Source organism: Melanerpes formicivorus, unplaced genomic scaffold (genome assembly GCF_026170545.1).
Source record: "Melanerpes formicivorus ecotype bairdi unplaced genomic scaffold, bMelFor1.0.p_v2 SCAF_14, whole genome shotgun sequence".
NCBI lineage: Eukaryota > Metazoa > Chordata > Aves > Piciformes > Picidae > Melanerpes > Melanerpes formicivorus.
Genome location: NW_027142366.1, coordinates 15893572 through 15909817, shown reverse-complemented (window position 1 = coordinate 15909817; position 16246 = coordinate 15893572). Strand labels below are relative to the sequence as shown.

Sequence of the window (16246 nt, the reverse complement as noted above, 5' to 3'; positions counted from 1 at the left end):
TCATCTTCATTACCAGGCTTCAGCTTCCCATTTGCTTTTGTAGTAGTAGCTGGGTTTGTGTTGCTTCGAGTAACAAATAAATTCTTATTTTCAGGTTTTTCTTCTTCCAAGCCCTTGAACTATGTTCTGCAAGTGATAAATCTTCCCAGTATTTTGCACTTCACAGTTCACAGAACAGATTATTCAAACATCTTATTACTGGTTTATTAAAACCTTTTGCTTATGCTACAGCACAAAATTGTTTTGAGTTTTGAACTAAACTGGTGGTTTATGGTATTCATCCTGAACTCCACTTACACTGTTGAAATATTTTCTTCTTTACTCTTACTTTCATCTCTTTCTTCTCTGAGAGGTTTAATATCCTAATTTGTTTTATTTATTTATTTTTTTATTTTATTACTGGCTCTTTGTAAATGAGCACATAACTCATATGGCTCAGTTGTTGTCACTGATGTAGTCAGTTAACAGTTATAGCTATTAGAGGGGAGCTTTCAGAAAACTGTTGAGAATTCAATGACCTGAATTGTTGGTGACAGTCTGCTGAATTATTATTCTTTGAAACTCCCCATGCAAAACTTCAGGTGGTTATAATTTAATTATCTATATTTGCCCCTCAGTTTAGGAAAGAAGTTGACTTGCTGGAATGTCTCTCGAGAAGGGCAACAAAGTTGGTGAGGGGTTTGGAGCACAAGCCCTATGAGGAGAGGCTGAGGGAGCTGGGGTTGCTTAGCCTGGAGAAGAGGACGCTCAGGGGAGACCTTCTTGCTCTCTCCAACTACCTGAAGAGAGGTTGTAGCCAGCTGGGGGTTGCTCTCTTCTCGCAGGCAACCAGCACCAGAACAAGGGGACACAGTCTCAAGATGTGCCAGGGGAGGTTTAGGCTGGATGTTAGGAAGAAATTTGTCATAGAGTGAGTGACTGCCCAGCGGAATGGGCGTCCCAGGTAGGTGGTGGGGTCACCATCACTGGAGGTGTTTAGGAGGAGACCTAATGTAGTGCTTTGCGCCATGGTTTAGTTCATTAGGTGGTGTTGGATGATGGGTTGGGTGCGATGATCTTGAAGGTCTCTTCCAACCTGGTTTATTGTATTGCATTCTATTCTAATGAGTTGGAGGCAGGATGAACCAAGCAGGGGCAAAACTTCTGAGTCATAAAAAAAAAGAAAGTTTTAAAGTACTTTCAACTAGGGGAAATGTTGGTGATCTTTTTTTGGAATGTGCAGTGCTCTATTTCTGTGGCTGTAGGCTGCAAACAGATTGGATGTCAGACTGATTGTCAGCGTTTGTGGTAGTGGTTTTGTACGTGGGTGGTTTCCTCAAGAATTTTGGATTTATTGTAAAAGGCAGTGAGGTAACTTGCTTATAGCTAGCTAGGTATTAAAATACATATTAATGTGTGACAAGAATTTGAAAACTTACCTTCTGTTTCAAAGAAAAGTCATTCCTGAAACATAACTCACTACTAGAATATTAACACCTGTAACAACAAACCAGGCACAAATACAGGCTGGGTGTAGAGTGGATTGAGAGTACCTCTGAAGAAAGAGGCTTGGGTGTACTGCTTGGTGAGAAGCGCAGCATAAGACAGCAGTATGGTCACGCAATCCCAGAAGGCAAAGTGTATTCTGGGCTACATGAAGAGGAGTGTGGCCAGCAGGGCAAGAGAGGTAGTTCTACCCCTTTACTCTGCACCTGTGAGACCCCCAACTCAAATACTGTGTCCAGCTCTTGTGTCCCCATCATAGGAAGGACACAGAGCTGTTGGAACAAAGCCAGAGGACAGCCACAAGGGCTGGAGCACCTCTGCTATGAGGATAGGCTGAGGGAGCTGGGGTTGCTCCTCCTAGAGAAGAGAAGACTCCAGGGGGACCTTAGAGCTGCCTTCCATTACCTGAAGGAATCCTATGGGAAGCCTAGAGAGGGACTTCTCATAAGGCTGTCTAGCAGCGGGACAAGGGGGAATGGTTTGAAGCTGAGGGAAAGTGGGTTTAGACTGGATCTTAGGAAATGAGGGTGTATGAGGTATGAGGGTGGTGAGGCTCTGGAACTGGTTGACCAGGGAGGTTGTGGATGCCTCATCCCTGGGGCTGTTTAAGGCCAGGTTGGATGAGGCCTTGAGCAGCCAAGTCTAGTTGAAGGGGGCACCCCTGCCCATCATGGGAAGGTTGGAGTTGATGTTGTGGACCTGAGGTCCCTTCCAACCTGAGCCATTCTATGATCCTGTGATTCTATGAAAAGACTACTAGTTACTAGGTACAGTATGTAGTTTCCAATGGTCCTGCTGTCACTGGAGGCCACTCAAATTATGGCAGGCACTTTTTCTAAAAGCTTAGAATGGTTAGGCCTATTAAGAAAAGTCTGCTTACTGATAAGAGGGCCAGAAATGATTCCAACAATTTAAACAGCAGTAATCAGATACTGTTTGGATACATATATTGACGTATTTTCCAGGTATAACAGAATAATATGAAAGAATTCAGTTTAAGTTTTAAAAAATAAATTTGTTTGATGTTTCTTCTTTGAACCTGCTATGAAAATGTCTTTGCAAAGAGACCACCTCAAGAATTTGTTTGATTTACAGAGGAGATCTGACTTAGGGAGAGTTAGAGAAAATATTGAAGCTTCACTATTGAAAATACCAAAATAGGCAAATCAGTGTAAGAAGTATGAAAGGTAAGCATTTCTTTTTGTAATCCTAGTATGCATTACTTCAGTTTTTACTTTGCTGTGCATTCTTCTGCCTTCTTCCCTGTCCCCTTCCCCTTTTTTTCTATTCCATCCTGCCCAAAAGCACAAATTTGAATAGATAAGTGTTTTTAGATGTACCGGGTTCCTTGCTAAGATGCCCCATACAAGTTAGCCAACAACACTGCTATAAAGAGAGGGAAATGTGTTCTATACACACCCCAAAATAGCCATGATTGCCCAGCTTTTTCTCTTCCTCATATGACAGGCAGAAGGCCCAGATGCCAACCTGGGGAAATTACTTTCCAGTGATGGCATCTGGCTTTTTGGCACGCTCCACTGGCATTTGTGTTGGCTTCTTTGCCATTGCCTCTGGGTGTGTTAATGGGTTAAGTTGATGATAGGATGTTGCCTGAGCCTGGATGCCACATGTCTTCTAAGTCACCTTTGATTTCGTTCAATTTCTATAAGAATAAAGCTGCCCTTCATCCCACCAAAAATCTTTGTACTTCAGTTGACATATGTAATGATGTAATTTAGGATAGCCTTGTTGTGCTAATGGATAATTTGGATAGGAGAAACCACTTCTTTGGGTATTTTACACATTAAAATGATGCCTGCCAAAACTTATTAATGTAAATACTTTATTCAAGGACACTGTTTTCTTCTGTGATGGTAAAAAAATAAAAAGACCTAAAAACTCTGAAAGTAGCATTACAATGAGAAAAAGCAAGCATTTTCATAATCTTGATTATATTTAATTGCAATTCCTTGTCTTGTGCTCAAAAAAAAACCCAACCCCAAAACCATAGTATCCTTTTATGTATCGCAGGAAATGTTGATGGAACATTTAGATTTTCAAGTAACAAGTCAATAGACTGCTTTAACACAGTACAGAGGGTAACTCCAATGGGCTTATCTCACAGCAACATGGTTTCTAGTTCTGAAATATCAGTTTATATGACAGTAATTACGAAAACAGATTGGCAAGGAGCCAAAAAGTGGCATCGCATCGACAATGGGCTGAATGCAACTGGGAGCTGTGGAGCAGAAAGGCGTGATGCCAGATTGTGTGGCAGCTGAAAATCGTATTGGTGACTATTTGCTGTGCAGCCTCAGACACATCTAAAAAAATTATGCATTCCCTGTTGATTTCATGCTAAAATGGTAAAGGGGAAAAAAAACCCCAAACTCTTTCTGGACTTGAACACAGTACATGCTGACAAGTTTGCCCTCAGGATTTTCCTTCTTGCGCTTCCTTGTTCCTGTCTACCATTCGGAAGTCCAGCTTCACGTATTTGATCAATATTGTGTACAGAGGGCTGCAGATAGAGTTAACCATTGGATTCAAAATTTTCTTAAAGGTTTGATTTTAGGAAATAAAGGGGGGGGGGGGGGGGGGAAGGCAAAAAAACTTAGAAAAAGAACCCAAAACCAAACCAAAAAATAACAAAAAAAACTTTCCACATATTATTGTTTTTTTCCCTTCAGGAAATCTGTTTTAAAATTCTGGCAAAATATTGATAGGCAACACTTCGCTAAAATAAACAGAAGCAAACAAACAAACTACACTCAAAAACTATGTGATCTCTAAAACAAGTGGAAAAACATAAGGCAAACCCAAAAGCCTTTAACTGTGTTGTGTGTCCAGCCGAGAGAGTTTTGGAGCTTTGTTGTTGTTTTGTTTGTATGTTTGTTTGGATTTTTTTCCCTTCAGAAAGCAGTTCACACAAAACTTGGATTCAAGTCTTTCTGCTGGCTAGTCAACCACTGTACATTTTAGAAAGTTTTCCAATCATTGTTTGAATTTGCCATCATTATGCAGAGTACTCAGATTAAGATCAATATTCATATTAATTTTTCTCTTACATTAATTAATAGCTTCTCATTGTTAAGGCCAGTAGGTCCAATCAGATATCGAATGTTATTTAGATTATGAACAACTTTTAATAAGGAAATCCTGTGGCTGTAAAAGGCTTGGCATTTTCTTCTGTGTCTCTCGACAGGATATCCAGGCAGGTAGTCTTGCAATTAATCTTAGCAGTTCTTTCATTCATTCATTCATCGCCCTTGATGTGCGAACGGCGTTGCCGGGATCAGCTGGGCACAGCGGCGGGTCGGTCGACGGGAAGCTGTGCGGCGGCTGATGTGAGCCGCGTCCCCGCTAGATGGAGTCCCCGGTACAGCGGCGTGCGGGGCCGCCGGGACCGCGGGCAGAGAGACCAGCGGCTAACGGGGGAGGGAGGGCTCCCGCGCCGGCATGCAGCCCTTGCTGCCCGCGCCGAGCACTCCCCAGGAAAGCAGCCCATCTCTTCACAAATCACTGCTGCCGACTCACCCAGACCTGAGCCAGAATCAGGTCGTTGGGGCTGTCTTCTTCCCACCCCCATGCCCCTCTGCCGTCCCCCAGTCCCCTTGCTTTCTACAGAATAGATACTGGAGTTCAGGAAAATAAGGCCTGGCAAGGAACATATATCTTCTGCTTGGAGGTGTCTGTCACTCTTTAAGTGCTGAACGTTTTACTTTATTTATTCGTTTTGTTACCTTCCCCCCTCCTGAACACGATGGTGGGAATAAGGGCTCTTGGCTGTTTGTGTTGCAAAAACTGAGTTAATGTTGAATGCTTATGAACTATGAACTAAGTGGTGCTGAAGAGGTTAACTGTACTACAAAGTCTTTGTAAGACACTGGGTATGAAACACTGGAGAAGTCAATGGACGTAACGCAGTGCTTAATAGAAACAGAAAATTAGTGATTCTTACTTGCCTGAGGTAAGCATGAGCCTCTAATGTCTTGATCATTGTGCAAAGACCTAGTAAGAAGAGCAATCTTAACAGAAACCTTAAATTAGAATTTGGGCTTTTCATGACAAGAAAATGCCACTGGAAGCATGAGACGATGCCCATTAATTGAAAAGAAGAGAAGGAAAGCCTTTTTTTTTATTCAGTCTTCTTGGCAAAGCAAAATACTTAAAAACATCAGTGATATTTCCCTAGGTTATTAAAGAAAAGCCCATAACACACACACCTAAGAAAATAGAATGCTGTGTGGAGTAAAGGCAAAGATAGTAATGATTGCTACTAATTTGTTAAAATGTGTAAATGAAGTATTCTATTTTTAAGCTCATAATATGCTGCATTTCCTGATTTGAAGTCCTGGGAGCTATTTTTCTCCTGTGTTGCTAGAAAAGCAGCCTTGAGTGAAAAGGCTGCACCAGCAGTAGCTTCTGTACCGCTTGCCTGAATTATTTTTATGCCACATCAACAATTGTATAAAGTTGCAAAGGAAATGTATTAATCACATGGATAATTCAATGTGTAGTTGTGGTTATTATTGTTATAATATTATATTAATAAATGCCTGATGTCTGGAGGCATACAGTCTTCAAAATGCTGTAAACTTCTTAGGGTAGGGCACACCTCAGACAAGTTTGATGTGTAAAATGATGTGGTCTTGCAGCTGATCTCATTGAGATCTTTCTTTCATTTGATGGAAAAGGTTTCACTGATTAGGCAGTCTGCTGTGATAATTCTGAAAGTTAACTTTTAGGCTGAGTGTTTGTAAATGTGAAATGGGAATTTAAGTTCTGAGAAGTAGGAGCTGACTACTAGTTTGCAACAAACCGAGTGGATGGTTTTCAGCGGAATGTGTTATATATTTGCATGTCAGCTGTGTGAGAAAGACTGCTGGGTCCTTTTGCTCTGTTTCAGAGGTTCCTTGGTTTTATTTGCATCTTCAGGATTGTTCAGCACATTGTTGTTGGTATTTTTCAAATGGCAGTCTTACCGGATGGGGGAAGAAGCTGACTGTCTGCAGGTTCTCTGCATGGGCTAGATGCAGTGACAGGGACAATCCAAACAGGTGGGAGAGGGGTAGGCATTGCACCTCAGATGGTTCTGTTATCATTGTGGAAGAACTACCTTTCTAACTGAACTCCCACAGAGGCCGATTGGGATTGTGTAGGTTGGTATCATCCTCTTGTTTTGAAACAGGTTTGTCGTTGTTAGTTGATACCTAATTGATAATATCAGCAACAGAGTGTGGGATACCTGAGGTGAGTTACCAACAGCAGCACTGAGGGAACTGGAAGATGATGTAGGTAAAGTGAGTTTTGCAGTTGCACACATTGATTTGTAGAGAATAAGGAAAAAAAAATCAAGTTATTAATAATTTGCAGATGAAATATTGATGGGGCATATGCTGCTGTGTGAAATTGCATTGTATTTACAACACAGCTGTTACTGTGCCTGAGGATAGAAGGTCAGAGTGTCTACAGTCATTCATGTACCTCTGGCAACTTTGTGGTGGCGCTTGCTGTATATATAGCCATAACTTGGAATGTGGTTGTGATTAATGGGTTGGGTTTGGTAGGAGAGTGTGTACAAACAAGGAAATGGCTTTAAAGAAGAAACATCGATTTTATTTGTGCAAAAATAAAGCACATTTGTGTTACCTTGTTTGTTTTTTTTCATTTGAGACCTAATGACAAGTTATCCTTGGAAAGGGTGAAAATTGGTCATGTCTTTCCCCGGCATCTCTTGAAGCAGCCTATATCAAGTTAAAGAATTCTATTTCTTTTCTAGGTCTCTTGCATTGCTGAATTATGTATGTTTCTCTGTTGCTTCTCTGTGTGTCAGTGGTTTAGATAGTTAAAACACTGATGTTCTTGTTTTAATACTAACAGAAATATATGGAATTCATTGTATGTGTGGGTCATATTTTTCTTGCTCTGTGAAACATGAAAATTAAGGATGAAAGACCAGTGAGAAACTTACTTCTGCCATTAATATTAGCTACATTCCCACCTCTAAATTCTCTTGAAGTAATTGTTCAGTGCACTGCTTTTAAGAGTTTAATCTGTTTTATGGCTATCCTTTTAGCTGTGAAATAGTGCAATAGACAGAAGAAACTTTGCTTGACCATCACCACGTTCCAGAACGTCACTTTGGGAAATTGGATAGACTTATATAGTTCCAAACTGTTTGGCTAGGAAGTGTGCTGCCTTTGATTTTGACATAATGTGGAACGAGTTGGTTATTTGCCTCCTTACATAACGTATTTGTTTTTCATTAAACATTCTGATAAGGTCTTATTAAAGTTCCATGTATTATTTATAGTATTTCATATGAAAATGAGCTGAAGGGAAAAAAAAATCTATCAGCTTAGGGCATTTGCAGAATAACAGCCTTTCTGTGCTAGGGGAAAAAAAAAAAAACAACAAAAAAAAAGAAAAAGGGGGAAAAAAAGCAAAGCATGACATCCTCCTGTCAGAGCAGGAGACTGCTTTAAGGCAGAGAAAAAGAATGAAAAAAAGGAGAAAGGATATAGAGAGAGCTCCTTTCTCCTCACTTCCTCTTGCTCTGTGGCATGTGTGGGTTTTTCAGTTGGTTGGGGTTTTGTTGTTTTGTGGGGGTTTTTTATTATTATTATTGTTTATTTTTGTTAGTTGTTTGGGGTCGGTTTGTTGTTTTCTTCCTGGTGGTATAGCACAGCACAAGTTACAGATTACCCTGTCTGGGCTGTTCTAGGAGACCAGTCTATGGCAAACCAGAAAAACATGGCTGTTTCCTACGCCAGAAAACAATCCCAGTGTTGAATGAGTGTTCTGGTGCTGATTGCTGAGTCCTAAATGCGTTGGTTTTGTCATATTGATTGCTTTTGAGAGAGAAAATCACATACCAACTGATTCTGCTGGAAATTTTTGGGGGTTTTGCATGAAGACTTAGTGGATCTAAATCAGTCTCTGAAGCTTGTGTGGGTGCAGGTATGTGTGCGCTCATGAAGAAAGAAAAAGAATGTTTTGCTTTTTTTCCCCCATACAGTGCCTGAGTTGCAGGGACATCTTTTGTATCTGTTTCCAGCTAAGTGGGGACTAGTATTTGCTTTTAAGGGTAACATCAAACCAATTGTGTTGTTGACTTCTCTTGTATGTGGGTTGTTTGTTTATTTCTGTTAATGTTAAACTCTTGATCCAAGATGTGTTTTTTTCATGGGAGTTAAATATCCTATAAAATAGGTAATTTTAGAATCTTCTGCAGAGTCTTTTTGAAAGGAGCCCCTTCAAAACCTCAGGTGGTGCTTTGAGGTTTGACCTTCTTTCCTGGAGGATTAATACTTTATTCATTTGTCAAATTCTAATTAAAAATAGTGGTATATTCTGTTATACTTGAGTTCTATCTAAGAAAAAAAAAAAATAAGAGAGGGAGACCTGTAATATAGTACCTCAAGGACAAGCTGTAATATAAATTATTTGATTTGCAGGTCACATCCTACTTTATTACATAAAGACTAACTAGATCTACTAATGAATAATTATTACTCCATAAAATAAAGGGGGGGTCGGGAGTGGGGGGAAGGGGGGGGGGAGGAAAAAGCCTACAAGAGTGGAATACTAATTTGAGGTATCACTCTCAAAAGTAAGAAAAGTAAACATTAAATTGTGAAAATTGCAAATGTAATTTTTCCATGTAACCTGATAGGGCAGTCCCCTGTAATGGATTGACTAGCTGTCAAACAGATTTGTAATTTTAGATGAGACGGGGTTTAGACCAGTTTTAAGATACAGCCTTTATCCAAGCCTGCTCCCCTCCCCCAGTAAAGTAGAGACAGTGTGCCAGAGAATCTTATTTCATTCCTGGTGTTTCTGCTGCAGTGGTTAACAAATATTTCACAGTTTCACTGTAATGCTGTTACAGGCTTCTCTGGGAAGCTAGATGGTGAATGAAACGTAGATAGAAAATTAATTTCTATTTTAAAAAAGCTCCTTTCCTGACAGTACTGTGTATTTGCAGGAATCCTCTTGGCTAGCCAAGATTCTTTCCCATCCTCACTTTTTGTTTCATACTTTTGTTCTTGGAAGGGGAAAGCCCTTTTTATGTCAGGTGTGAGTCCTGGGAGGGGAGGGGAAAAAAAAAAAAGTGCGTGTGTGAGTGTGTATGTGTGCGTGCGGAATCATAACAGGCATTCAGTCCCCGCTGGGCAATGACACTAATTGCCCAGATCTCATGGATGCCTGTGATGCAGCACGCTCACTTTCTCTCCTTCCCTATCCTCTCCAGGGATTTTTAAAATGCAGTATTTGAATTTTGGTGAGTGGTAAAGACCCTGCCCTAGGACCCATTTGACAAATGAGAAGCTGTGCAGCATCAGCACCAGCCGACTGAGCCTCACTGAGTCAATCTCTCTCTCTCTCTACTAGTCAGCAGCTACTGTTGTGAGACAAGCTTCAGCTCTCTCTGTCATTGAGGAAGTTCCATTTGCTCATCAATAGGCTGCAGGCTGTGTCTTCTTTTTTTCCTCTCTGTTAAAAATTCGTAGTTTAAATCTACCAAGTTGCCTTAGCTGACAAATGAATGTAGAGATCTAGCGCTGGGGAAAAACAGGCATTCAAGAAATACCGTTTCTTACTTAAATAATCAGAAGGAAAAAAGCATAGTGACAAGATAGGGCAAACGTGCTTGCATGCAAGCCCCCTCACTTGTTCTACGTAGACTTCAGAGCAACACCATGCAGCATCCCCTTACGGGTGCAACCTGCGTGGCACTGCCGAATGTGGGCATGTGTCCCCAGCTCTCCTGTGCCTTGACTTTTATGTACTTACAGCAGGTAAGTTTCCTTAACTTTTTCTTTTCCTATAGTGCCTGCTTTGTCAGCATCGTTTGGGGGATTTGTAATCTTGGAGGTATTTTTTTGTGTGAATAGGCTGTGGAAATGTCTCCCACTGTGTGGAGTGCACGTTGTGCCTGTACTTAGGAATGGTGAGAGTGAATAGAAAATATGTTTTAACAAAGCATAAAGCTTTTGCATAGCTGCTTCCCCCTCTCCCCCCCATGTCTTTATTGGTGCTGTTTATAGATATTTAGCATAGTACTTTGCCTGCATTTCTCGTGGATACTGTAGCAGAGTTTCAGCCATAAAGGACTGCTCTCTATTCACTTGCAGGCATAAATTATACTTCTAATGTAAATGTGCCCATTGGCAATTTTGCTTAAGCTTTCTTTGAAGCCAGGAATTTTAAGTCTGTGTTGAAACATGCTGCTGATTAAAATCAAGCTGATTTTTTTTTAGTTTGCAGAAGGAAAAGAAAAAAGAGATTTCTAAAGCTGTATCTGTGCAGACTTCATACTTGTCACTGAAGTGTATTAGAATGGGTTTTGAAAAAGAAGGTTCTGATATCAGCAAAACAATACCAGTTTCTAATCCAGTTTTAAGATTATATGTTTTTAAATTCATTTCGTGTGCTTTTTTGCTCCTCGGGGTGTTTTAAAATATTTCCACCCCTTTCCCTAATTTCTTTACTATTTGGAAGCCTCTCTCTCTTATCACATGAAATAATAGCACATGGATTTCTTAAAAAAATGAATAAATTGTGGTTTGGAATTATATTCGCATTCTACTTCTCTATTTTTATAACTGAGTCCACCATTATAGAGAGTCATGTAGTATCTGAAGCCAAGACAGAAATATGTTATCACGTAAAAAAATTATTAACCCTGTTTATTCTGTTACTTTTTGCTGAAACTTCTGGGGAGAAAAAAATATTCTTGTGCCTACTGGGGGAAATAAGGATATTTCTTCCAAGTTCCACTACAGTAGTTTATATGCATATTGACTTCCCTGAAACACCTCTAACTTTATTTCTGTATTTACAAATGCCTGAATGATGTTTGACAGCATTTCTGTTTGTTCCTAAAGATTAAAGGTAATAGATTTAGAGCTGCTTTTTATTTCAGAATATTTGTTTTCTGTTACTGTTGAGAGAACAGAACTCAAGTATTTGCAGGGCATAAAGCCTTTTGCAGCCCTTTTTGCTTCAAAAGTGTAGTATAAACCATTTCTGACTTACAGCTGGGAGTGCATAATAAAAGATTCCTGTATACGCCCTAGATTATACATGTATGTGGGAGGGATTCATATGCCTGCAATTAAAATTTGCATCAAATAAATGTGATGTCTTTAATATTTACATGAATTGCATGTCATAACTGAAATGTATGTTCTTAGTAGTTCTGTATTCTGGATACATTTTGGAAATTTATAGATCAGCTTGAATGGTCCAGTGTGACTTGTGCACTTAATGATTGTATGCAAAATGAAGTCTTGCATTTCGTTGGATTTGTTCTTTTGAGTTTGTATGTTAAAGATCCAGTTTTTGAAAAGAAAAATGTGAATTAAGGTGAGAGGTCAACATGGCCACGCAAGGAGCTGATAAAGAGTAACATAAAGGTGAGGTTAGGTGCTACAATAACCTTCCTATGTGAGCTATTGCAGTATCATTATGCAAACACATCTATAGTATGGCACTGCTTTAACGTTTAAGAAACTGTGCAACCATAATGATTACTTTAAAACAGTGAATTCAATTCCATCTATTCCATTTGAGAGAAAGATGAGAAGTGATTGCTAATGCACTTTACAAAGTGCTATATCTAGTGGATAATTTTTAACTCTTTAAGTGGATTAACTGCCACACTGAAAGGATCCCTTTTCCTATTTTTTTTTTTCAATGTTAGCTTTCTTGTCTGATTAATCCTATTGTCAGGTTAGAATCATTCTGTCTCTACTAATCACAGTTATGTGTAAGTTTAAAAGTCCTCTGAATTCCTGCTGATAATTGTGCAGGTTCAAAATGCTGTGCTTGTTGCTTCTTTTGGTCGCTGGTTGGGATTTTAGTCATTCTGGATTTCTAGAGAGTTAGATAGTTGTCACCCTAATTGAGATATATTTTTTTTATTTAATTTCTTTGGTTAAGTATTCCTCTAGAAACAATATTACTTTACCTCAATATTATTCAGGCAGAAAGATAGACTTGTGGTGGCATTACTTCCAAAGCGAACGTAACATGGTTCTAGTTTTAAATAGGAAAGAATAAGAAGTGTTTCATATTGTTGAAAAACATGAATAAACTTCTAACGCGACAGTCTACTTGCTTTTTGTGGGTTTTTCTTCTTCTGGATTCCCATATCTGATATGTTTTTGTATGTGTAGTGCAAATATCACTATTTCAGTGAAACTGTAAATGTCTTTCTCACTCTATAAAGTTGTGTATTGATCTTAAATACTGGTAACCTAAAAGCTTTATCTGGCAACTTAATAACTAGTGATTCCCCCCTGCCTGTGGATCCTGCAACCAACAGTATATAGACATTACAGGAACCTACTGAGTTTGGGTTTTTTTTTTTTCCCCCCCTCTAAAAATTCCACTTCAGCTATGTCTGCTTACTTCCACCTCTATTAAAATGAATTCAGACATCTGTATTACAACTGAGCTTGCTCTCAGTTGTTAAACTTTACTATGTGTTTAGAATCCAGGAATTAATCTATTCTGTAATTTTGTGTGCATCTGCTGATTATGCTGGTGAGTTTTAGCACTGGTTATATACATCTTCCTTGAAAGACTGTAAAAGGCATCACATTCTTCTCAAGATGGACAACCCAATCTTCCTGTCAATAAATATTTATGTAGCCATGCAGATGATTGTTTTCTGTGGAGCTGTAATAATCATTTGGCAAAGGCTGTGTTTTGGTAGTCATTTTTAATTGGCTATTATTTATTTGTTAAACTAACACTGCTGGGTCAGTTTGTTTAGTATAAATGGATAAATTGTTTTCCACAGTGTACCCACAGAAATGCTTTACTACTTTATCGAGAGTTAGAAACTTAAGTATTTGCTCTGATGCCTTCCAGATTAAGTACATATATGATGTTTTAATAGCTAAGTGAGGAGCTGATCTTACTTTTTAAACAACAGTTTGTACATACAGGATGTTTTACCTATAAACATTTGCAGCCTAACTGTTGAGAATAAAGCTGGAAATAAATGAAGTACAGAGGCCTAGTTCACATTATAAATAACCTGTCAATAAGATACTAACTTGAGAAAGCCAAGGGAGAAAAACAAAGAAAGATGCTTTTGACTTAGTTAAGCTATTCAAAATGGTCCAAAATGAATTGGATGTTTTCTCACTAATATGTTTCTAACTTTAGAAACCAGAAGGAGTTTTCAGTCAACATTAAAACCAAAATGACTGTATTAGTAGTAGCAACAAACTGGAGGAGGTAATGCAGTTTTGATTTCAAAGTTTTTACTGCGTCATTATGAAGACAGAGACACTTGGGGAAAGCGTAGATGTTTTGGGGTTAGAATTTTCCTTAGTGTCAATATTTAAAGATACAGGAAAAGGCAGCTTGGATTTGTAGTGCACCTTACCATTCGGTGCTATTTTATGGTGTTAGAACCAACTAACTACATCTCTTTTCTCCTTTTTCTCCTTGATACGACACAACAATGCAAGAAATAATTTCTGACCACAAGCTTGCAGCAAATTCCAGTGTAAAGTAATTTTTGCAGCACAATTTTGGGTGCCAGTAAATTAGGATTTATCACTTATTCTCAGGCTCAGTTGTGTTAACTGATATTTCCTTGGTATTTCCTTATGATGCAACACATTTGCCTTGACATAGGGTTATTTAGATGGTGTTTGCTGAATAAAGTAACAAAGTCAAGTGTTGTTTTGGAACATCACGTAATGTTTCATGTCATAGTCTACAGTGCTGCCCTCATTATTTTTAATTTTATTTTTTTTTATGTTGTCTGTTTAATGGTGATAGATGTGCTTTGGTTTAAATAGTGAAGTGGCTTGTACAAAGGGTAATTCCTCTTAAATGGAGCAATTCCTCATAGTGGACATTCACAGATCGAAAACAATTGAACTGAAACTTCAATATCAACCTTTTCTGTCTTTAACAAGAAAGTAGTTCACGGTACAGCTCTTGTATCAGTGATGAAAAGAATCCACCATGAAAACAAAACAAAACCCAACAAACCCCGCCCCCATCTCTACCCCAGCGATTCCATTAGTGCTTACATGGTAAATTAGCGTAATTTTATTTGGGCCTTCAGCTTTATGACTATGGAGAAAAGCTGAATTCCCTGCTCAGTTACTGATGTCATGCTTCTGGATCTGATGATTTATAGGAGTCTGAAAGACTTCTATCATATTCTTTCTTCATGGCTTAATTCAACGTTGATTTATTTGGTAGCATTTTCAATTGATGTAGTCAATAGTGTCAATAATGGAATAAGGATTAGAACAGATTATCTTAGTGCTATATTTGTGTAAAGAATTTAAATGGATGAACAATTCCTGGATCCAGTTTACTGTTTTTATAGACCACAAGCACGTCTATTGCTGAATGCCAACATTGCAGTTACAGTTTTAAAAGTGTGTCTTTTGCATTTTCTACTTTAGTGAATCTTCAAATGATCAGGTGTATTGGTTAAATTCAATAACTGATGGTTTATGATGTTTAAATGTGTCACAAGAACACTGCTTTTCTTTGCCTAATGCTCTGTGGCTCCCCTGTAAAATAAGTTAATCTGACTTTAGCTCATGAAAATTTTAAGCATCTGTTAGCTCACAAATTGGAATCCTTGCACGATTTTGTTCCTCAGTCTGCTATTTCATGGCAGTTTTCACGTGAGAACATACAACCCCTGCTTATGACTGCATGAGTGAAAAGAAGTCCACGTTACTGATGCTCACTCACCATCTGTTTTTCTTACAGCTGGGCCTTGAATAATTGTCCAGTAGCTGATGGACTGAGGGTAGGCAATCTTTTCAGGGTTTTATGATTCATTTAACCAGCTTCACTGCTCCCAGAAAAACAGTGCCTGTTTATTCATATGTGTAGGGTAAAAAAACCTGTGCTTTATCAGATATATATTGTAGTACCCTCTTAAAACAAAACAAAAAAGGAATTGCTGTGCTATAATCATGTGGCTGGATTTGCACCTAAGGGGGCAGTGTGGCACTCTGAGGGAATGGTAGAGGATGAATTCAGCTGTCCTCAAAAGGTGCCAGAGTCACTGTTGCATCCAGAAGTGCTGTTAATGCAGAAGCACGAAATGATGTCTTGATGTGCTGTTTAGCTTAGTTGGGGTAAATAAGATCATTTGCTATTCATTAGTAAACTTGGAAGCTTTCATTTGAGACTCCACCTCAGATGGAAAACAGATTACTATGTTTACATATCTTTTGTCTTACAAGAGCTGTTTTGCTATTTTCTAGAGAGTAATGAAAATTGGCTTAGTGATCAAGTGCTATAGCAATACTCAGTCTGATTAAGAGCTAGTTTGGGGCATTTAACTACAGCCTTGTCAAACAGAGTCAGGACCCTTGAACAATAGTGAGAGGAGGTGCTTTAGTTAAGTACTTGTCTAAGTACTAGAAGAAAGGGGGGGGGGTGGGGTGGGGGGGGAATAAGAAGACAAACCCAGCCAGGGAGGGAAAAAAAAGAAGAAGAAGAAGAAAGAAGAAAACCCAGCCCCAAACACAAAAATCCCCCGACCAACCAGAATCAGTTAAGAAGGTTACTTCCTGCTTTGGAATATAAGAGCAAGAACAGTTGCAAAGGAGCTTCCATGTGGCAGAAGCAGGTGAATATTTTTGGCTTAGAATAATTGTTTATATAACTGGGCTCTTTGAAGCTTTTGAAACACTTCAGCTGAGAAGTGATGGCTGGATTTTCGGTTGTGAGGGATTCGTAAGTTGTCACTATT

The 16246-nt window shown here is 38.9% G+C and overlaps 1 protein-coding gene across 39 annotated transcripts in view; it reads left to right on the top strand.

Annotated features, from left to right (window-relative positions):
• The window catches only part of RBFOX1 (RNA binding fox-1 homolog 1), an 881269-nt gene that overhangs the window by 580459 nt on the left and 284564 nt on the right, over nt 1–16246 (top strand). For 2 of the 39 annotated variants that reach the window (XM_068147192.1, XM_068147171.1), the window contains exon 1: nt 9867–10289. The exons of 30 other annotated variants lie outside the window; for them this stretch is intronic. In XM_068147192.1, the coding sequence (XP_068003293.1) occupies nt 10146–10289 (144 nt within the window). In that variant the 5' untranslated portion in view covers nt 9867–10145. Of the gene's footprint in view, nt 1–9863; nt 10290–15980; nt 16124–16246 lie in introns of those variants that run through there. 7 more of the 39 variants (XM_068147185.1, XM_068147179.1, XM_068147208.1 and 4 more) reach the window with 6 other exon arrangements.